This window comes from Triplophysa rosa, linkage group LG21, assembly GCF_024868665.1.
Source record: "Triplophysa rosa linkage group LG21, Trosa_1v2, whole genome shotgun sequence".
Taxonomy (NCBI): domain Eukaryota; kingdom Metazoa; phylum Chordata; class Actinopteri; order Cypriniformes; family Nemacheilidae; genus Triplophysa; species Triplophysa rosa.
The window spans coordinates 139,436-163,708 of NC_079910.1; the positions used below are offsets into that span (position 1 = coordinate 139,436).

A 24,273-nucleotide genomic window follows, 5' to 3' on the forward strand; every position below is an offset into this window, starting at 1 on the left:
AGGCCCCCTTGGAAGTCAGCTGGGACCACCTGTGATGTGTACTGTTAAAAGAATTTCTCAGACTTCCTTTACAATACATTCATTTTTTTGAATGAAATACAAGAAATCTAGACTGCTGACTGAGTATTTGTTCAGAAATTTTAATACTTGATGATACCATGATCAAATGTCTTTTACACCATCTCAAACTCAAATAAATTGTTATTTTCAAAGAAAGTTATATTCATGGATAATGTAATATTAGAGGTAACCGTGAGTGAATCTCAGAAAAGGAGTTTTTAGAGTCCAATAGAACAGATTTAATACATTCTCAATATTAATTTAATTCTAAAATAATAGTCACTAATTATCTGATCAATCTTCCTTAATGAACAGAAAAAAGCTCAATTTTAGAAGTAAGTGTCAGAAAAAGAACTCCTGAATCACTGCACGGTAAGCTGCAAGAGATAAAATGCTGCCACAGCCAACAGGAGGCCGCAGACAGGCACCAGGAGGCAGTGCTTATATTTAAGCCACACCCCTTCCTCTGACTCCACCTCAGTGACTTTCCTGCTTTTCTTCCTGCGTCCTTTCTGTCGTTTCTCAAACGCTTCCAGTTCAGCCTAACACAAACACACACACACACACACACACACACACACACACACACACACACACAAAGAAACATGACGTGTCCCGCACATCACTGATGTGATTTTCATCTGTTTTGATATTCGTCTCACCTGCTGTTTTCTTAGTTCTCCCTCCAGCACCGCTTTCTCCTCTGCTGCACGAGACTGCAACACACGCACACACACACGCACGCGCACACACACACGCACACAAACACACACCCTCTTGTCATTTCAAACCTGTATGAGTTTCTTTTTTTCCGCAGAACACAATAGAAGACATTTTGAAGCAAGTTGGTAACCGAACAGCACCAGACCCAATTCACTTCTATTGTATGGACACAAAAACAATGCGTTGGGAATGGGGTCTAGTTAACAATATTCTTCAAAATATCTTCTTTTGTGTTCTGCGGAAGAAAGAAAGTCGTACAGGTCTACTAAGAGTAAATGATGACAGAATTTTCCTTATGAGTGAAGTTTCACTTTAACCCTCCACTGATTAGGAACATTCTGTGTGTGTGTTTGATGTTTTATGGCTTCTCTCTCTCGCTTCAAGCCAAAGGAATCAATGCCCAGGCAGTGGACTTTATGGCTTGTCACTATGACAACAGTTCTTGCATTGCTCTAAACATGTTCACTTGCATACCTCACATTAACTGTGTGTGTAGAGAATGGGGCAGAAATTGTGTTTTTTTACCTCAGCATGTTTGTTTTGGAGCTCTCTACACGTCTCATCACACGCCAGCAACCTGTCTTCCAATCTGACCTGAGAACAGGGGAATTCCTGAACACACAAATACACGCACACACACAGTTTCATATTAGAATGAAGCTTATGAAAAATAAAGTGTGACAACACAACATTGAATTACTGAGATTTCCCTGTGTAACTATAGCGAGTGTCTTTACAGATTTTGTCTCATCACACACACAAACAATAATAAGCAGAATTAAACTCAGAGGCCATTTTCAATAAAACTTTTTATGAATTTTGACTGTTCGTTTACATGACAACGTCATTTTGAGGGATTATAAGTAAACGTTTGAAAACGGTCTCAATGTGCACGTTTTTGAAAATGATAGTTACCTTCTCTGTGTAAACAGTTTCTTGATAACGACGTGACATCACGTGTGCATGTATTACGTGTTCAGTCTGTAGGCATGTTCAAGTATTCCCAAAGCAATCATGACGGCACCCAGTACTGTGTGTTTGTGCTACACAACATTCCTATTAAAGTAGATATACTGCACCACTAAGACCATTATTTACACACGCCACTCTTTAAACACACACACATCCCAACAAAATTGGTATTAAAAGCACTTTTGGCTTAAAACAATGTATGTGTATGTGCATTTTTCAGGATATAAACTAAATCTTTCTAAAAGTGTTTTATAAATTAATGTAACATCCCTTCCATTTTGTATTTCTCATTCCGGATTTAAATACGTGGGAGTTTATATTACGCCAAGTTTTTCAGGTTTATATGCAAAAAAGTTTTTACCACTAATAAGTCAAATTAAACTCGATCTTCAGAGATGGAACGGAATCTTTAGCAGGCAGAGGGAATTGTGTCAAAATGAATGTTTTACCTCGATTCTTACACTCACCTAAAGGATTATTAGGAACACCATACTAATACGGTGTTTGACCCCCTTTCGCCTTCAGAACTGCCTTAATTCTACGTGGCATTGATTCAACAAGGTGCTGAAAGCATTCTTTAGAAATGTTGGCCCATATTGATAGGATAGCATCTTGCAGTTGATGGAGATTTGTGGGATGCACATCCAGGGCACGAAGCTCCCGTTCCACCACATCCCAAAGATGTTCTATCGGGTTGAGATCTGGTGACTGTGGGGGCCATTCTAGTACAGTGAACTCATTGTCATGTTCAAGAAACCAATTTGAAATGATTCGAGCTTTGTGACATGGTGCATTATCCTGCTGGAAGTAGCCATTAGAGGATGGGTACATGGTGGTCATAAAGGGATGGACATGGTCAGAAACAATGCTCAGGTAGGCCGTGGCATTTAAACGATGCCCAATTGGCACTAAGGGGCCTAAAGTGTGCCAAGAAAACATCCCCCACACCATTACACCACCACCACCAGCCTGCACAGTGGTAACAAGGCATGATGGATCCATGTTCTCATTCTGTTTACGCCAAATTCTGACTCTACCATTTGAATGTCTCAACAGAAATCGAGACTCATCAGACCAGGCAACATTTTTCCAGTCTTCAACTGTCCAATTTTGGTGAGCTCGTGCAAATTGTAGCCTCTTTTTCCTATTTGTAGTGGAGATGAGTGGTACCCGGTGGGGTCTTCTGCTGTTGTAGCCCATCTGCCTCAAGGTTGTGCGTGTTGTGGCTTCACAAATGCTTTGCTGCATACCTCGGTTGTAACGAGTGGTTATTTCAGTCAAAGTTGCTCTTCTATCAGCTTGAATCAGTCGGCCCATTCTCCTCTGACCTCTAGCATCAACAAGGCATTTTCGCCCACAGGACTGCCGCATACTGGATGTTTTTCCCTTTTCACACCATTCTTTGTAAACCCTAGAAATGGTTGTGCGTGAAAATCCCAGTAACTGAGCAGATTGTGAAATACTCAGACCGGCCCGTCTGGCACCAACAACCATGCCACGCTCAAAATTGCTTAAATCACCTTTCTTTCCCATTCTGACATTCAGTTTGGAGTTCAGGAGATTGTCTTGACCAGGACCACACCCCTAAATGCATTGAAGCAACTGCCATGTGATTGGTTGATTAGATAATTGCATTAATGAGAAATTGAACAGGTGTTCCTAATAATCCTTTAGGTGAGTGTATACTGATTTCAGTCCCTCTCAGTTTTTCTCCCCAAATCTTTTTTCTCTTACACTAAATAAACCTATTTTATCATTCTTGTGGAGTGGGAAAAATCCTAGACTTCGTAAGGAGTTTCTGGAAAGACCAAAGTCCCAGGGAGGTCTGGCTCTTCCTAATATTATGAGCTACTACTGGGACGCTAACCTCCCAAAAATTGTTTCTTGGTACAATACACCTGAAGCTGATGGGTGTAAAGCAGAAGCAAATACTTGTACTTCTACATCACTTTCTGCTCTTATAACAATGCAGTTGCCATTTTCTCCCTCTAAATATTCCTCAAGCCCAGTTGTGTGTACGCTTAGGAGTTATGTTACAGTTTAGATGAAGACAGAAACTAACTAATTTCTCTGTAACAACTCTTTGTTCCCCCTGGCAAACTTGATTCTTCATATATACATTGGCAGAGTGTAGGCTTGGCCAGATGTAGTGACGACTTTTATATAGAGAACACTTTTGCTAGTTTTAGTGACCTTTCAGAGAAATTTCAATCATCACGATCCAACCTATTTCGCTACTTTCAAGTCCGACATTTTATCCAAGCTCAGAGCTCAGAGCAAATTCTAGTCTCCTATAGCTCTTAAAGGTCAAATCGCAGCAATATACTTGAAGAGGAGTGCGATGGGTGCAAAAGTGGCAAGGCAGACTTTTTTCACATGTTTTGGGCTTGTCAAAAGATGAGTGACTATTGGGCACTTATAATTAAAAGACTAAATGATGCCTTTAATTTAGAAATAAAACCCAGCGTTAAAGTTGCTATTTTTGTAGTACCAGAACACAAAGTATTATTGACAAGCGAGGTAAAAAAAATGTTATTGCTTTTGCCACCTTATTAGCAAGGAGAAGAATATGAAGTGAGTGGAAGTCAATAAACCCACCTAAAGCTTCAGAGTGGACATGTGACCTGATTTTATATTTGAAATGAGAGAACACAACATTCGTAAAGATTTAACAATGCTTATTATTAATTATTATATCATTTTTACTCTATTTTACTTATTATTATTTATTGTCTGTACTTAATTATTGTTAATGTTGCTTTATAATTTTACTTTATTTTATATGTTCCAAATCACCAAAACAAACACACCCCTACCCCCATCTTTTGCTTTCGTCAGTGCTCGGCTCGGCTAATGTCCATCCTGTGCACCTTACTGCTGATTGGCTACAAGGTTGTTTTGGTACTTGGCCCGACTCCGTTGTCTAAAGCGTAATACGGAAATCGGTTACCCCGCCTTTAATTGTATAAAATGTTTTGTTAAAGATGCAGATGCTAAGATGCATTTTGTTAAAGATGTTAAAGATTGAAAAATGTTGATAAAATAAAGTTAATTTTAAAAAAATCTGTTTTTTGTTGTGTAAATGTGCCCTCAGAATTAAACAAGTATTTGTCGCGATACAGAAACGAAGACACACACACACACACACGTCTGGTTTACTATCTCTGTGGGGACAGTCCATAGGCATAATGTTTTTTATACATACTGTACAAACTGTATATTTTATCCCCTACCCTAAACCTAAAGATAATAGAAAACTTTTTGCATTTTTAGATTTTTTTAAAATATTGTTCAGTACAATTTATAAGCTTTTTTGCCCATGAGGACCTCAATTTTGGTCCCCACAGTGACACAAGTCCCCATGTGTTGGTGTGCATTCAGGTCAAACACACACACAACCACACACACACAACCACACATATGCTGAACATCTGAGTAAGTTTGTACCTTTTTAATTCTCTTACAGGAGCATCTGAGCTTCACCTTCTGACTGCAGATCTGCTCACACTCACCCGAGTGACACAACAGCTTACAGCGATGACCACAACTCAACTACACAAACACAAACACGTGTGAACAATGTGGACAATACATTATTCTTACAGCCGTGCTAAAGACATTCATCGGGTATTTCAGCACCTGTTTAGGACACTGATTTTGACAGGAGGACAACAACTCTTTACCCTCATCATCAGCAGAGGTGAACTTCCTATAAAACACACACACACATTGGCGAGGCAAGCACAGATTTCTACCTAATAACTATTTTATGGTAGTTATTAAACACAGAAGTCATTATTAATAGTGTGTGTGTATTTGTGTTACTCACAGGCACTCTATGTACAGGTTGGAGATCTTACAGTGGCACCGCTGACGGATCATTTGTGTGCAGGTGGGGCATTTGTCATGGTGACAAGGCAGGGCACAAAGGTGAATACAGCCTGCAGGACGGGGCTTTGAACAACCCTCCTCACATTTTACACACTCCTTACCAGCCTACACACACACACACACACACACACACACACATAAAACAAATGTAATGCAACAGAACGTCATTGAGAGCGGAGCGTCAGTCACCTTGATTTTATCTGAATGTGGCGCAGCAGTGACACGATGACACTCTAAGCAGCAACTGTGGTTGCCGCAGGTTAAAATTCGTCCACATGGACGACTGCAGGAAAACGGCCCACAGGAGTGACAGGGAACTGGACTCACCTTCAACACAAGAACACAAACACTTCTGAAATCACAGACAGATGGTCTTGTTTTACTTATGAGAGTGACATCATAGCCAATAAAACAGTTTGATCTTCAGATTTTGAATGAGAAGAATGAGACCCAGAAGCTCTGCTCATCAGCTGCAGTATGTGTGTGTGTGTTTACCTCATGCTCCCCCAGACATGATCTATGGAGAGAAAAACACAAGATGTTGTAAGTTGAACAGCAGGAAACACACAGCTCCAGATGATATCATTTGTTTCAGCTGGACTCACTTGAGAGGCAAAGAAATTCAGCTTTGAACAGATTGTTTGCTTTGACACTTGGATTATAACATCCTGGAAAATCTTTATCACACACAAACACTAAGCAGAGTGCGTGAGTCACATGGTCCTATATCCCAAGCAGCAGTGTGTGTGTGTGTGTGTGTGTGTGTGTGCGCGCGCGCGCACGCATTGCTTACGTTGGTATGGGTACCAGGCAGGGAGGACACGGTAGAGCGGTGCGGATGAACGCCGGGGCTGACTGCTGCTCCCACGGCCCGGCTAGCATCACCTGAAACCCAGTTCAGCAGCAATATCTTCACAAACATTAGCACAACTTCACAAGACATTCAATTATATGTAGAATAGTTGCATAAATAATAACATTTAATTTGTTTACAACAAAATGTTTCTCTTATAAACAGTGTTAGTCATACCTGCTCACTGGATTTAACCAACACCTGATCGTGACACGGCGCTGGGCAGAGGTGATTACAGCCCTTTAACAGATGCCCACACCGCTGCTTACAGGCCGGACACGAACCCACATGACACCTGTGCTGCTCCAGAGATGAATGATGGCACGACGGAAGTTTCCTACAGAGACAAACATGTCAAGACATTATTCTTCAAGTCAACGCAACACTGGTGTGTGTGTGTGTGTGTGTGTGTGTGTGTGTGTGTGTGTGTGTACCTGCAGAGCTCTTTGCAGCGTGGTGGTTTAGTGCTTCTCTCTCTCCCACAAGGCACAGTGATGGAGGTTGAGCCACAATCACAATGAACTTCAACCATCACAGGACACGGATAACAGCTCCCTGACTCAAACACACACAACACTGGTCGACATGCTGAAGGTTGTGCTTTCAAACTAGGGCTGCAACTAACGATTATTTTGATAATCGATTAGTTGGGCGAATTTTTTTTTTCTTTTTTCGATTAATCAGATAAAAATGTAATTACATCTTTTGCTTATAATAACTAAATAAGATATGGGAAAAGTATACACAACTGAACTCATTAGCCTTCTCCCAAAATGTTGTGAATGTCTCCATAATTAATACACCTGCTGAGTTGATTCATGTGTGTCATATTAGAAGCAACTGACAATAGTCTCTCCCAAAGTTGGGAGCGAGGGGAGGGTCGGCCAAGGAAATCATTTTTTTGTGCCATGAAAAGTGAGATATTTGTCATTCAAATGTAGTGAAGTACAGTAAAAAGTAAACAGAAAAAGTAATACTTAAGTACAAATACTCAAAAAGTGTACTTCAGTACAGTACTCAAGTAAATGTACTTCGTTACCCACCTCTGAACTAAATAAACCACCAAATCAGGGTATTTAGCCTAATATGTACTTTGCAAAGTGCAAACGCCACAAATTGGGTTTTACTAATATAATCTTTAATTTTGTCATTTAAACACCTCTCCCCTTTAAACTTTAAAACTGCGCAGCTTGAAGAGATGCATGCAAAACACGTCTGACTGTAAAACTGCGCACCTCGCGCTGCACGGAGAAACACGTGTGACTTTAAAACTGGGTACCTCGCGCAGCACAGAGAGACACGTGTGACTTTAAAACTGCGCACCTCGCGCTGCACTGAGAGACACGTGTGACTTTAAAACTGCGCACCTCGCGCTGCACTGAGAGACACGTGTGACTTTAAAACTGCGCACCTCGCGCTGCACTGAGAGACACGTGTGACTTTAAAACTGCGCACCTCGCGCTGCACTGAGAGACACGTGTGACTTTAAAACTGCGCACCTCGCGCTGCACTGAGAGACACGTGTGACTTTAAAACTGCGCACCTCGCGCTGCACTGAGAGACACGTGTGACTTTAAAACTGCGCACCTCGCGCTGCACTGAGAGACACGTGTGACTTTAAAACTGCGCACCTCGCGCTGCACTGAGAGACACGTGTGACTTTAAAACTGCGCACCTCGCGCTGCACTGAGAGACACGTGTGACTTTAAAACTGCGCACCTCGCGCTGCACTGAGAGACACGTGTGACTTTAAAACTGCGCACCTCGCGCTGCACTGAGAGACACGTGTGACTTTAAAACTGCGCACCTCGCGCTGCACTGAGAGACACGTGTGACTTTAAAACTGCGCACCTCGCGCTGCACTGAGAGACACGTGTGACTTTAAAACTGCGCACCTCGCGCTGCACTGAGAGACACGTGTGACTTTAAAACTGCGCACCTCGCGCTGCACTGAGAGACACGTGTGACTTTAAAACTGCGCACCTCGCGCTGCACTGAGAGACACGTGTGACTTTAAAACTGTGTACCTCGCGCAGCACAGAGAGACACGTGTGACTTTAAAACTGCGCACCTCGCGCTGCACTGAGAGACACGTGTGACTTTAAATCTGCGCACCTCGCGCAGCACAGAGAGACACGTGTGACTTTTAAACTGCGCAACACTGAGAGACACGTGTGACTTTTAAACTGCGCACCTCGCGCAACACTGAGAGACACGTGTGACTTTTAAACTGCGCACCTCGCGCAGCACTGAGAGACACGTGTGACTTTTAAACTGCGCACCTCGCGCAACACTGAGAGACACGTGTGACTTTTAAACTGCGCACCTCGCGCAACACTGAGAGACACGTGTGACTTTTAAACTGCGCATCTCGCGCTGCACTGAGAGACACGTGTGACTTTTAAACTGCGCATCTCGCGCTGCACTGAGAGACACGTGTGACTTTTAAACTGCGCATCTCGCGCAACACTGAGAGACACGTCTGACTTTAAAACTGCGCAGCTCATGCTGCACGGAGAGACACATCTAAAACGGTAATTTTAAAAGGGAAGAAGATGCGCTTGATTTATAACTGCGGAGCTCGCAAGTGACGTCACAGACCAGCCCTATTTCAAAAATCTGCATTCTTGCAGAAATCAGTTCAGAGCTGTCAGTCTGACCAGACCGCGCGCACACACACACACACACACACACACACACACACACGTGTCTGGTTTACTATCCCCGTGGGGACAGTCCATAGGCGTAATGAGTTGTATACTGTACAAACTGTATATTCTATCCCCTATCCCTAAACCTAAAGATCATAGAACACTTTTTGCATTTTTAGATTTTTAAAAACCATTGTTCTGTACAATTTATTAGCTTTTTTGCCCATGGGGACCTCAATTTTGGTCCCCACGGCAACACAAGTCCCCATGTGTTGGTGTGCATTCAGGTCCCCACGGGGATATACAAATATGAACACACACACACATTTTAATATTTTATTTGAGTCCGCTTAAAGGAAATCATTTACAGGGACAAAAATATTTATAGATACAGATAAATGCATATCCACTCAATCATGGACCAGTGTTATACAACAAATGTACACAATATTAAATATACAACTCAGTTGTTAGGGATATAAATAACAACGTCTCCGCCATATACCGCGGCTGCCTATAATCGCAGACACAGCACAGTACTTTGCTAAGTGCTTGGCCCTCTTTTTAGACATTCCAAGTTGTTGTAGTCCTCTTACCACCAACCTATGTACATGTCCCAAGCTGCCAAATATAAAAACAAGCAATCGACCCCGATAACCCATCTCTGCAATGATGCTCAGAAGAGGTTGGTATTTAATCATTTTAGTCATAAAGGCTTCTTCCAAACTAGAGTCAAAGGTACACGCAACCTCTAAAACAAACACTTCTTTACACTCCTCATTGATCACAATAACATCTGGTGTATTAGCAGATAAATGGGAAAATACTTCAGCATTACTATTATTGCATTGAAACACAGAAGGTTTTACACAGGAATGTTGATACATTGTTACTCCGGGTGAAAGGAAGCTTGATATGTCCTTTGTTATAAGATCCACTGTTCTGTCATGGCGTGCTATGTACATCCCCTTGTAAGCACGACAGCCATTTAAGATATGTGGCAATGTTTCAACAGTCTGTTCTGTGTGACTTTTAAACTGCGCATCTCGCGCTGCACGAAGAGACGGAGAGACACGTCTGACTTTAAAACTGCGCAGCTCATGCTGCACGGAGAGACACATCTAAAACGGTAATTTTAAAAGGGAAGAAGATGCACTTGATTTATAACTGCGCAGCTCGCAAGTGACGTCACAAACCAACTAATCGATAATGAAATTCGTTGACAACAAATTTCATTATCGATTAGTTGTTGCAGCCCTATTTCAAAAATCTGCATTCTTGCAGAAATCAGTTCAGAGCTGTCAGTCTGACCAGACCACGCACACACACACACACACACGTGCACACACACAAACTTTGGCCATAACACATCACTTGTGGCCTGACATTTCACTAACCCTATCCGGAACACTGAGATTAAACACGTACACCAGATTACATTGTTGTTCCGGACACACATTTGCATGGGATGCGTACACAGAGAAGGAGTGAGTGATAGGAGGAGACTGATATTATCTCTGACCTTTCACATGCACAAATACGCTTCCATTCTCAGAAAAGGGCAATTTATCAAATTTGACCCTAACACTGCTCACGGTACAAGTCGAATAATTTACTCGAGGTTCTCAATGAACGACAGAAAATGCTCCCATGTGCCCTTAAGGTCAGGCATCGCTCTGCTAAATGAGACGTGTGGAAAATCAAGTTTCCAGGAAAGTTTATTAGCATGTCCCCTCTCATAGCAGACGAACACACAAAGCTGAAGTTCAGATGTGTGTCTAACAGAGCTTTCAGTCTGAGAGAATCTCTAAAGGATCCAGATGCTCATGTGTAATAACTTACTAAGACGAGCAGAGAGAATGTTAAAGGTGCACTGTGCAGGAAACAACATCTGCAATCACCTGTCTAACTGCGTTCAATAAAAAACCTTTTCTGTAGCTTCAGCTCTAGTCCTTCTCTGTGTAGTGGGATGAATGTTTGTTAAATGCTCTCTCACGTGTACGCGGCTTTAGATAAAAGAGCAAACAGCACATCTGTGCTGAGTAGGGGTGTAACGGTTCTCGGTAAAAAATTGAACCGCACGCTTCTCCACTAACGGTTCGGCACACGCTCATCTTAAATCTGACTACGCATTTATTATATGGTTCGTTCAAATTATAATGCGTAAAACAGACTGACAAAGTTCAGCTAATGTATGTTTGTCGATGGATACACATTTAATAGCACAAATCAAATAACGTAGACACATTTCAATAGGATTGACGTATGCTGTACAGTCATTTCTGCTTTCATCACCCGGGTGTTGTGAGCGCGCGAGTGCAGGTGAGACCTGAACAGCACATGTTGCTGTTTAAACTAAACTCATTCAAGCCTCGATCATTTAAACATTTAAGTGCAAGATGATGCAGAAGAAAACTCGCTTGCGCGCTGTGAGAAGATCCGAAGCGCGCGCACAAGGAAAGTCTCAGACATGACGCAAATATTGAGTTGTCTTTGAAGCGCTTAAACGGACAGATTCACACACGACGTAGGTCAACATGCCCCTCTTGTCGAGTATCTTAACAAACATAGTAGGTTATATCTTAAGTGAACAAACGAAACAGATGAAAATCTTTCATACTTTAATCCATTTCTATACCTTAAAACAGGTGTCGGAAAGTTTAGCATCAGGCCAAAAAAACTAATTCGCCGCTAGATGGTGGGCCAGAACATAGTCAAAGGATAATTTAAGAAATTCATTGATGGAAAATGCAACGAGAATAGCCTACTTTTAAAAATATAGTTATTATATAATTATATATATATATATATATGGATTAAGTGGATTAAAATCCTTTAACGCACAGCTATTTGAGGATTATCCGGTTTACACCGTGGTCATTTGCCAAGTTAAAGCTGTTGATGATGTTTACAGTGTCATTTCAGATCAGACAGGTGAAAATGACAGTTATTTTCCTCAGTTCATTTGAAATGTAATCAAACTGACTGGAGCTACCTGTGCGTTAAAGGGATTTTAATGCACAACTTCCAGCCATTCAGAAACCAGTATTCAAACAGACCATGATATAAACAAAGTATGTTGTTTGGCTATTATTATGTAGCATATATTGTTGTTTTTGGATGACAAAGACGTTGTAAAACAAATTAAATACTTCTTTATATTTATTGGTAAATGCAAAACAACAAAGAGCAATGAGGTGCAATAAAAACGCAAGGAAGGCTACACGCTTTTTATCCTTATCGAAAGAAAAGACTCAAGGCCAAGCAGATTATGTTGAATAAACGAAAATATATAAAAGTAAATTGTGTAGGCTTGATAGGGAAAAATTAACAGAGCCTCATTGATGCCATTCTCTTATCTCAGATTCAGTTCGGGTGCTCGGGATTTGCATTAATGCTTGATTTAGCTAAATACGAATATTATTTACAAAAATAATTTACGGATACAAATGACTCTTAACTCTTGTTTTAATAGCCAATGTATTTAACCTTTATTGTGCGGCATGAAGTATTTTTTTTCTTCAGAAGCCCTTAAACATAGGACAGAAGACATTAAATTATGATAAACAATGATTATTGTGTTTATAGTTCATATCACAAACCATATGCACTTCTGTAACTTTCACCAGCCAAAAAAAAATGTGTGTTAGGGTTAGGGTGTGCGTGTGTATGTGTGTGTGTGTGTGATATCACACCTTGGTGGCACACTGATGGGCATTTATGGTTCCTGCAACCCAACATTCGAGCGCACTTCATGTCACATGGAGGGCAGTTACCAGGGCAACACTACAAAAAACATAGACAATCTGACACACATTATCAATGACACTTGGGCCCGGTTTCATGACAAGGCTTATGACTAGTCCCAGACTTAAATGAATGTTTGACTGGTCTTAACTCAATATAACTTGCCCAGAAATATCTTCAAATAAATCAGTGCCATTGTTTTGTCTCAAGTAGACATATGCCCGGTTAACCGAAAATATATATCACGTGATTTATGCACAACTTGTGAGTGAAGTACGGTAAAATGCTGCTGCATCCGAAAGCCAGAGGGCGCTCTCGTGCAGAAACTCCAAATACGCACTGCAGAAGAAGACCATAACACACGTAGTAGTAGGAAATGCCTAAGGACATGTTTTTATCACCGATACTCAAGCCTCCTCAGGTATTTTCATGATAATAAAGTATATTTATAATGATCATGTTTGACGGGTGTTGCTTCTACTGATCCCAGAGCCGTGCTTCACGGACAAGCTACGCATCAATAAAATAAACGATACCTTGCATTATCGCAGCCAGCTCGATTTCAGCAGGATTTGGTGGTAACCGCGGTTAACCGGGCACATGTCTAGTCTCAAGATGCACACCAGTAATGTATTTTTCTAAGGCATTTTTATAAAAGCCACATAAATATCTTAATTCAACTAAGGCTTAGTCCTGTTTTAAACTAAGCCGTGTCTGTGAAACCGGCCATATGTGTGTGTGTGTGTGTGTGTGTGTGTGTGCGTGCGTGCGTGCGTGCGTGCGTGTGTGTGTGTGTGTGTGTGTGTGTGTGTGTTTCAAGTGAACAAGTGGAGTGTGACTGACCAGAAATAGAAAAGATGCAATCATGTGTGTTCTTCAGTTAAGTGTGTCTGTGTCTGCGTGTGCGTGTGTGCGTGCGAGACCCTCCAACACTGACACAGATAAGAGACATAAAGACACAAGGTCAAGAGCTACAACATTTTTCACAGTTAGGTGTGTGTGAGGGTTTGGTTCTGTTAGGGTGTGAATGTTGTATTTATAAGTAGCAATAGAAATGTATATAAGCGTGTATATGTTTGTGTACCTTTCTCTTGCATTGGTGTCGGCCGCAGGTTCGGGTTTTGTTGCATTTTGAATCACACAGATATTCTTTATGGCAGGGTACATTTTTGCTGTACCGGCCACATCGACACGTCTTCTCCACCTCCTGCACATACACACAGATTATTTCAATTATCAGCGAGACCTGCAGATCTGTGTGTGTGTGTGTGTTTGTACCTGCCGGCAGGTCTCACAGGCTCCTTTATGGCAACGCATTGAGCAGGTGTGTAATCCACAATCCAACTTCTTACCGCAGGTGTCTCCACAGGTGGGCACATCCACAGTACACGGCAACACACTCTCTGAACACACACAACTGAATGAAAACCACAGCTAACCACACCGCTAAGAGTTTGACTTTCAATCACAGTATGAGAAGCAGCTCATGTCATAAACAACAGGGAATGAACCTGCTGAAAGATTGTGACGCTATGTGACGCTCAGCAGAACCTGAGAAAATGTGTGACCCTGTTTTTTGTTACTAAAGTTTCATAATGTAATTAGGGATGCACCGATACCATTTTTTAAAGACTGAGTACGAGTACCGATATTTTTTTCCTGGTACTCGCCGATACCGGTACATTTTCTTTTTTTCTTTTGTTTTTAGGTCTACTGAAATTTAAGTACTATTTTTTTATGATAAGTAGCACAATTTTACTAACACATTTACTTCAGATTACTAAAGTAAACAATATACTCTGTGGTCGGATTATAAAAAATTTAAGGGGGGTGGTGTGGTAAAATGTGAGTGTATTATAACTTGTTCAAGTCAACCGGACTTTTATTTTGACGGATCGCCGCAAATGGTGTTTGTTTATGTGTTCGTGTCCTCGTGCAGTGAAACACTGGCGCTGAAAGCTCAACAAGCACAATGTGTTCAGTACACCCAACCGCACCACTCTTTCACACACAGTCATGCAAAACAAGTAGAATACATATTTAAACAGTATCTGAATATTTCGTTAACTGTTACGTTAGCTGTTCAGTGCTAATTTCTTGTTAGGAAATGCCTGGATTCCTCGATTCCGTCTGCGTTTTCCACATTGTGGAAATCATAGGGCTCTGTATGTCATGTCACGTGAGGTATCGGTGTGTCAGTACGAGTACGAGTACATGAGCTTGGTATCGGGCCGATACCGATACTGGTATCGGTGCATCCCTAAATGTAATTAACATCAAAAGTTTGATTTCAATCTTTCAGTCAATACTAAAGATGTCAAGGTTATACTTCCACACAATATTCTTGATGTTTTGTAAGATGATTCTATGTAGAAAACAGCAAATCACAAAAAAAAGACTTGCTGGGTTTTCAAAGATCAGGTCAATGGAGTGTGTGTGTGTGTACTCACTGGTCTTGCCACAGAAACATGAGCGATTGCCTGCACGAGGACACTGTCCACACACACCCGAGTGACACACACGCTCACACGTGTGATTCCCACAGGACAGCGGACGACCACACACCTGTACACACATGATACACATAAGGCTGGGCGATATATTGTGCAATTCTTATGCTCAGTTTCCTCAATGGATTACAGTTAAATGGCGCAACATCTGAAAGCCAGAGGGCGCTCTCGCGCAGAAACTCAGACACAGAAGAAGAACGATTTACACACCCTGCGTTCAAATCAGCATACTATCCATCCTAATACTATTCGAAAGTAGAATTACAATGTCCCAAATCGTAGTATATTGAAAATAACATTTCAAAGATTCCCGGATGGTCTATAACCCTTCCAGCAGAATGATGCCCACTCTAACACTGGTGATATTCTATCGCTGTTCTTCAAACCTCTTCAGGTAATTTCATGATAATAAAGTATATTTATAATGATGATGTTTGACGAGTGTTGCTTTTTCAAATGCACGTTATAAACGACTCAATATGGTAGCGATTTTAGATGGAGCACAGCAGTACTTCCTGCTGATCAAAGAGCCGTAGTTCACAGAAGAGCTGTGCAGAAAACACAGAATGGATTTAGACATGTATAATTGGTGTGAGTCGCGATATATATCGCCCAGACCTGATCACAGTGCCACTCAAGATTGGCACATGGTTGCTCTTCTTGTTGTCGGCCACACGCACACGCCTGCAGACTGACCTGAGGACACGCCGAACACTCACCTGACGGACAGACAGACAGACAGTGTGAGAGCACATACATTCAATTCTCATCTGGCTCTGTCACACACACAAACACAACAGTGATTTTTCCACTGTTAGGCCGAACCGTTCCATTCTGCACTGATCCTCCAGACCAGCCGGTGTTGATATTATTTCCTTTTTAACTGTTGAGCTGTTAACAGAATTGATTACACAGTGCTGAGGAATACTTGATTCTGATTGGGGTTTATAAAGGATAAAAACCATCTGGCTGTACATAACTCTAACGCTAGCGCTTACGGACAGTATGACTTGTTAATCTCAAAACTGGTAGCCAGGCAAAAGACACACTGCAAAAAATGACTTACTTAGAATTTTTGTCTTGTTTCCAGGAAAAATGTCTAAAACAATTACTTTTCCACTGTTAGGCAAGAGTGGTCTTCAACGAGCCGAAGAGTGCACACGTCACTCCTCTCTTCGTTAGGTTGCACTGGCTCCCCTATAGTCTCTCGCATCACATTCAAAGTTCTGCTCTTGGCCAATAAGACCACTACTGGTTCAGCACCCCCATATCTTCACTCGCTAATACAGACTTATGTACCCGCCCGATCCCTGCACTCTGCAATCCAACAACGTCTTGTGGTGCCGTCCCACACAGGGGAAAAAAATCACTCTCACACACCTTCTCCGGATGGGTTCCATGACTCTGAAACGATCTTCCTCTTGCCATACGATCGGCTAAAAACACATCTCTTCCATCAACATCTGACCCATTAGTACAGTGTTCTACTTTCCTATCCCCCCAAAAAAGAAATTCTTAGCTTGGTATACTGTGGTAGGCTAACTAAGACCAGTTTTACGGCACCTGTGCATTGTTGTTCTTTTGTTGCACACATTGCTTCTATTGTTTTCCCCTAATTTGTACGTCACTTTGGATAAAAGCGTCTGCTACATGACTAAACGTAAATGTAAAAATTATTGAATCAAAATGACCTAAGAAAATAAAAGGGCTGTGCAAAAATATCGATACATGTAACTATCGCAACAGTTTTTTTTCAATAGTGTATGGATAGTGATACCTCTACTATCCATATATTTTTTAAATCATGTCATATACAGCCGGCCAAAAGTAAGTGGAAGCGAGCATGGTGAAAAATATAACAACGCTTGGAGCTCTCAGAGCTGATGTGTGGGTGTGCTTTGGTTGTCAGAATAAGTCATGGAGTAATGAGTTATATCAAATAATGCTGTTTGTAGCTTCACAAGTCATGACACAAGTCACTTGGCTACTGCAGTGCAGTTTATTAAGAAAAGTAACAATGACATTTATTGTGCTTTCATGGATGTGACACCAGCACATTTACAACACGGATGAAGCAGAGGTTTCATTCTGCCCATGTTCAGTGTTTTAACTGTAATGCACCACAACAGCCAAGTGACTTGCGTGAGCCGCCTTATTCCCCTGTGCTACCCACTTGAGGGGCGCAATCCAGTTTGAGAAGCCAAACCTCTGATCTAAAGGTCCATGCATCACACATCATGGCCACTCTACAGAGGTAAGGGATGTTTTTACACTTATCCTCACAGAAAACCCCCGCTGGTGCACAGCATGTTGTATTTCTAGCTCTACTTTTTACACTTTCTATTTAAAGTATTGCAATATACCGCAAATGTGTATCTTATCGAAATACATAGCAATATATTGTATCGTGACCCATCTATCGTGATATGTATCGTAACGGGAGGCACTTGCCAATACACAGCCTAAGGAAATAAGTCTTGTTTTTAAGACAAACAATATGAAATTTCAGTGAATATTTGCTTAAAACAAGCAAAAATCTGCCAATGGGGTAAGGTTTACATTTTTCTTAGTCACTAAACTCAAGATTACTTTTTTGTACTGGAAAACAAGGCAAAAATACTAAGTAAGAAAGTCTTTTTTGCAGTGTAAGTGACCACATCACGACACACATTCTAGACAACTGTGCTGAGTCCAGGCCGGGTCGTAATAGTGATGATGAAGCAGGTTTCTTCCCAGTCCCAGGAGCTCTTGGCCTGATGAACCCAAACCTCTCTTTACTGCATTCACACTCAAATCAGGTTGGAGAATATGAACACAAGCAGGTCTCACCTGCATGACACATGTCTGCGCAGCTGTGGATTCTGCACGGCAGCGTCCGGCCGCAGATCTGCCTGCAGCTCCAGGATTTAGCGCTGCATCGGCGCGGGACACGAGACGATTTCCCGCACAAACATGAAACGCTCACCATCTTGGGACAGGGCGGACACGGACCTGACACACACACGCAAAAGAACAAGACCTGATGACACAGCAGGAAGATCTTCATGATCTGATCTCTTTAACTGAGAAATTGGGTGTATGGCTGAACTGCGAGTACTACACTTGACTGCAGAAACCCTTTCTTCCATGTATGTTCATTTCCACAGCATCATACGGCACTACACATGAGATGAGCAAACTGTTCTCAGATCAGGTGTACCTGGGTGACATAGCAGCAAGCAGTGATGTCCACACGAGGGTTTAAACTCTCGCTCACACACCTGTCCACAGGAATGTGGGAGGAGCCAGGGGTCTGGAGCAGGCTCCGCCTCTTTCCCACAGTAACAGTAATAACGAGACGGAGTTTTCTCACGACTGTATTCATACCTGCACTTAGGACTGACAGACAGTTTGGTGTGATTGGTTGGTGCTTGCTAGGAGGTGATTGGTCAGCGTTTGCTGTAACATGATTGGTCAGAGCTCACTGTGATGACATTGGTCTCTTGCTTACCATGGCCACGGGTGATCTTTTTTCCCAAAGTCCTCATCTGTCACTGAAGACACTAGGAAGACAGAGTCTTCCGCCCATTTTTGAACACAGGTGATGTGAAAAATACAGTAACAGCCCACACAGCTCCACACCTGAGATACAGAGAGGCAGTCAGCAGCTACACATGAAACCCTGTGTGTGTGTGTGTGTTGTGTGTGGTGTGTCGTGTGTGTGCGTGTGTATCTCACAGGCCTGTGTCCTTCCTGACAGACGCAATGCAGATCAGACACGTGACGCCTCCAGACTGACATACTTCATGTTTAATGAATGACGTTGTTTGTTCCAGAAGACCAGCATCACTAGAAAACAAAACACAACACACACATCAGCATTCACAGTAATGGGTTGCCAATGGCTAGTTCTTCATTATAATGTGTAATAAAATAAAAAACAAATGAATATATATATATATATAATATAAATACATATTAAAAATATAAAACCAACTTAGATGGTTACTACAGTCGTGGCCAAAAGTATTGGCAGTGACACAATTTTTGTGTTTTGCTAAATTTGCTGCTTCTGTATTTGTAGATTATTTTTCCACATGTTTCTATGGTAAACTGGATATCTTAAATTAACATAGCTTAAGTTTTAAAGGCGTTTATTTTTCACACCCATCTCCTGTTGAAACCTCTGGAACAAAATCGCAAACAGACCGAGCGGGAAACCCCTGCTAACCGACGGTCAGAGACCAGAATGCATTTGCGAATGGAATTCTGCTTTCACCTCTATGCGGATAAGATGTTTTGAGTCGTTGCACTTTTTAAGATTGCCTTTATTTTTGTTCGTCCTTTGCAAGTGCCACTTGCAAACTTGCATACATTTAACAAGGGGAAAGTTCGGGTCCAGCTGTTTACCTGCCATTCTCCTGCTGTGTCTGCACAGCGTATGTGACCGTGCTGAAGACGTATGGTGTCTGCGTGAACAGGGTGCGCAGTGGGACGCTAAATAAAAAAATCAATACCGAGGGCAATGATTGGGCAAACGTTTTTTGGTCCTACGCCTTTAACAGACGATATATAATTATAAAAATCCCAATGTATCACTTTACTTATTGATTGCTATCAGGATGTTAAGACACTTCCAACCAGCATGACAAAAAAAAACGTTTCTGGACAGGATTGCCTACTCAGCCTTTAAGACTGCTTTTAACAACTCTTCTCACAGACTACCAATTAGTTAGGTCTAATCAGTCAGATCTACCTTTTTATGTAATTGACTTGAAGTTATGACCAGTCTTGAAGAAAAAGATTAGATGATTTACTTGTAAGACTCGTCTGAGCAGTTTATGCAAGCGGCCCCAGCTTAGTAAATAAATTCACGTTTATCGCGCTGCCCACAGGGAAGCTTAAACAGCGGCATTATTTACAACATCGGTAACAGACAATTGCACTTATCAACCACATGGGGAAAAAGTTCTATAGTGTCGCTTTAACTTGCCTATTAACACAATCAGCAGTGTTTCTAAAACAGTTCTCTCTTGTTAAGGCAGCAGTATTACTCCGGGCATAAAAGACATTTTTGTGTTCCTAATATCTGTGCATAATTATTTCCTCTCCCTCTATCCATGTGGAACGTTACTGGTTTGTCAGTGCCGACATCACACGTTCATGTACACATGCCTGTAGATAAATCTTAGCTTTAAGATCAAAGCCTGAGTTGACAAAGGAAGCCGATGATCTGCTTCATGCCTAAGTGCACTGATTTGGTTTTGTCAACTCAAAAGTAGTGATGGGAAGTTCGAGTCATTTTTGCGATTCGGATGTTTTAATCTCGTTCAGCAAAATGAACGAATCTTTTTTCGAGTCATTTCATTCATCTGAGCAGAGTTAAATTAATGTTGCATGTTAATAGCCAAATTACCCCATAACGTTTATTTATGCTAGTTTTGATCACATATATATAATAATAACTTATATTGTAGTTAGGGACAAGTTATGAGAAACAGTTATTTAATTATTTCCTGACACCATTTCTGTAAAGTTATGCATTTATAATTCATTAACAATTTTGGGTCACTCAGGTATGCAATAAGGTTTACAGGTTGTTTTTTTACTAAAAAGTCTCATGCAGTTTGCAAAGTATATAATAATAGGCTATTGAAATCATTTAAATGTGCAATTATTTAATAAGAGATCACTTGTGTTTTTTACTAAAACGTCTCGTGCAGTTTGCAAAGTATATAATAATAGGCTATTGAAATCATTTAAATGTGCAATTATTTAATAAGAGATCACTTGTGTAATATATGTATTAGACATAAACACTGACTTTACTAGTGTTGCTTATGTTTATATTTTGCCAGCACAGTTCTTATGCAAAATAGTTAGTTATTAAGATAAATTAGATTAGATTAAACTTTATTGTCATTGCACATGTACAAGTACAAGGCAACGAAATGTGACCTCTGCATTTAACCCATCCAGAGAGTAGTGAACACACACACACAAGTGGTGACCACACGTATACCCGGAGCAGTGGGCAGCTGTCACTGCAGCGCCCGGGGAGCAAGTAGGGGTAAGGTGCCTTGCTCAAGGGCACCTCAGTTGTTACCCGCCGGCCCTGGGAATCGAACCGGCAACCTTCTGGTCACGAGTCCGACTCTCTAACCATTAGGCCACAACTCTTTTCCTTTCGGCTGTTCCCTTCAGGGGTCGCCACAGCGAATCATCTGCCTCCATCTTGCCCTATCCCCTGCATCCTCTTCTCTCAGACCGACTACCTTCATGTCCTCCTTCACTACATCCATAAACCTCCTCTTTGGTCTTCCTCTTGGCCTCCTGCCTGGCAGCTCTAACCTCAGCATCCTTTTTCCGATATATTCACTCTCCCTCCTCTGAACATGTCCAAACCATCTCAACCTGGCCTCTCTAACTTTGTCTCCAAAACATCTCACATGTGCTGTCCCTCTGATGTACTCATTCCTGATCCTATCCATCCTCGTCACTCCCAAAGAGAACCTCAACATCTTCAGCTCTGCTACCTCTAACTCTTCCTCCTGTCTTTTCCTCAGTGCAACCTCCTCTCAATACCACAGCTCCTCTCTTGGCAACCCTGTCATACGCTTTCTCTTTCTCTAACCATCTAGGCACCACAACTGCCCCTTTATATTTTGCCAGCACAGTTCTTATGCAAAATAGTTAGTTATTAAGATAAATTAAAAACACATGCAGAAATCCACAAGAAACATTTATGAATATACTGACAGAAAAAAGAACAGAACGGTACGTTTTAGAGAAGATGTTTATTGCACATATCTCTTAATCATTTTATATTTCTTCCTATAATACAACATATAACACGTACATCATGCATTAGACTGATGATCCGGGAAGTGGTCACGTAACGTTAAAGACTCGAAGACTCCGGTACAGGCTGCAGGTTTGCCTGCGGAGCTACCATTTGACAAAAGAACAAAAGGGCTCGGACCCGATGACTCGAGAGACGAACTAATCATTTCTCTTTCCGGTATGAAAGAACGAAAGGGCTCGGACCCGATGACTCGAGAGACGAACTAATCATTTCTCTTTCCGGTATGAAAGAACGAAAGGGCTCGGACCCGATGACTCGAGAGACGAACTAATCATTTCTCTTTCCGGTATGAGAGAACGAAAGGACTCGGACTCGATGACTCGAGAGACGAACTAATCATTTCTCTTTCCGGTATAAAAGAACGAAAGGACTCGGACCCGATGACTCAAGAGACGAACTTCATTACTGTTTCTGGTACAATGTTGCACATGCGCGGTCAACACAAAATGAACGAATCACTCGCTGAGACACTCTTTACTCCTGAGTCATTTTAAAGATTCGTTCAAAAAGAACGAATCGTTCATGAACGACCCATCACTACTCAAAAGTGATCCTGTAACCCCCGAGTTGTTCAGCTACCTTTACACACACACGCACGCATCACCTGTGTGTGAGGTGTAGGGACAGAGAGCCGACTGAAGAATCTTCCCTCGTTTTCCTTCACATTCGTCCTCATCGTCATCCTCAGAGGAGGAGGAGCTGTGCTTCTCTGCAGCCAATCGTTGAGCAGAAGCCTGATCAGCCTTCCGGATCTCATCAAACTTGGACAGAGTTGACACTGAGGACACACAACACATGCATGTTTGTATTCCCATCTCACTCTTTTATTTTCTCATTCCTGCACAGATTTGACTCAAACAAGCTGATGGAAGCTTTGCTCCAGGACATTTACAAATCATTTGTTGTTAGAAATCACGCAACCGACCTCTAAAGTTGATTTGAGCAAATTTCACACTTTTCTGTGTGTGTGTGTGAACTACTGATACTCTACCTCTGACCTCCAACCTCACAGCAGCAGGAGGACGGGCCACAGAAGGGTCACCAGTACTCTGACCTCTGACCTGAGCCCGCCCACGACCCTGCTGCCTCCACGCTGGATTCATTACACACTGGGTAACACAAACAACAAATGTCATCACAACACCACAACAAAAACGAATCAGGGCTGTGAGTTAAACACCTTCGTTTTTTAACACTGTCAGCACATAAACAATCACAAACATTATAAGCAAAGACGATTTCTTAACTTCTGCCAGTCAGAAATAGAAATGAAACCAATATAAACTCTTTATGTCTGTTCGCATATAGTATTATACACATAAACCCATATAAACAACATAATATAACATAAAAAGATAACAGCATATATATATATATCCGGCATAATTAATAATTATGACAAAAAAAGCATAAACAAATTAAAGCATAAGTGTTAAAATGTAAGGTAAAGAAGCAGCTTCACGTGGACATGCGCGTGACTCGCTGCACTCTACCTGCAGCCCGCATGTATTTATAAATCCATTTAAAGCCTATACATATCTACAACTAGAGTTAGTAAATGGAAACCTTCGCGAATCATTGTTTTAACATTGATAAATTCAAATTTGCGTTACTGACACACTCACCCGCCGCTCAGAACACAACGCGCATGCGCAGGAAGCCGCACCGCAGGGCATCGTGGGAGTTGAAGTGCCTCACTGATCCGAGTAGTGATCAATGAGAAGCGGAAACACCCCGTTAAAACTACAACATCCATCAGCATCCCAACAAAGACACGTGTCGCTCCCGAACGCGCTAATCGACCTTTCGGTGCGTCAAACAGCACTTTTTTACTTTATTTAACAGTCAAACAGTCAAAATTTAACTATAACAAACAAAAGTGGCCTGGTGCAATAGAGAAAATTCCAGAATCAGACAAGCATTATAAAACAAACTACACACACACACACACACACACACACACACACACACAAACACACACACACACACCACACACACACACACACACACACACAACCACAT

At 41.7% G+C, this 24,273-nt stretch overlaps 1 protein-coding gene across 1 annotated transcript; it reads right to left on the reverse strand.

The window, feature by feature from the left end:
* Positions 1-204: 204 nt before the first annotated feature.
* On the reverse strand, positions 205-23,915 carry nfxl1 (nuclear transcription factor, X-box binding-like 1). The gene is made up of 22 exons (XM_057319427.1): positions 23,243-23,915; positions 22,849-23,029; positions 19,136-19,235; positions 18,898-19,037; positions 18,607-18,785; positions 18,237-18,398; positions 16,026-16,126; positions 15,348-15,462; positions 14,176-14,300; positions 13,982-14,104; positions 12,846-12,936; positions 6,934-7,054; positions 6,677-6,836; positions 6,440-6,531; positions 6,142-6,163; positions 5,836-5,973; positions 5,585-5,751; positions 5,395-5,464; positions 5,203-5,307; positions 1,309-1,395; positions 723-776; positions 205-602 (listed from the first exon to the last, which is right to left on the reverse strand). The coding sequence occupies exons 1-22, from the start codon at positions 23,385-23,387 to the stop codon at positions 423-425; spliced, it is 2,658 nt and encodes an 885-aa protein (XP_057175410.1). The 5' UTR covers positions 23,388-23,915; the 3' UTR covers positions 205-422.
* Positions 23,916-24,273: the final 358 nt, after the last annotated feature.

Coding starts and splice junctions, on each gene's coding strand:
- nfxl1 (XM_057319427.1), bottom strand. CDS start 23,387: ATGACATTTGTTGTTTGTGTTACCCAGTGTGTAATGAATCCAGCGTGG. Junction 18,399..18,606: donor CTTGCTGCTATGTCACCCAG/GTACACCTGATC, acceptor TGTGTGTGTCAG/GTCCGTGTCCGCCCTGTCCC. Junction 6,532..6,676: donor TGGTTAAATCCAGTGAGCAG/GTATGACTAACA, acceptor ACTGGGTTTCAG/GTGATGCTAGCCGGGCCGTG.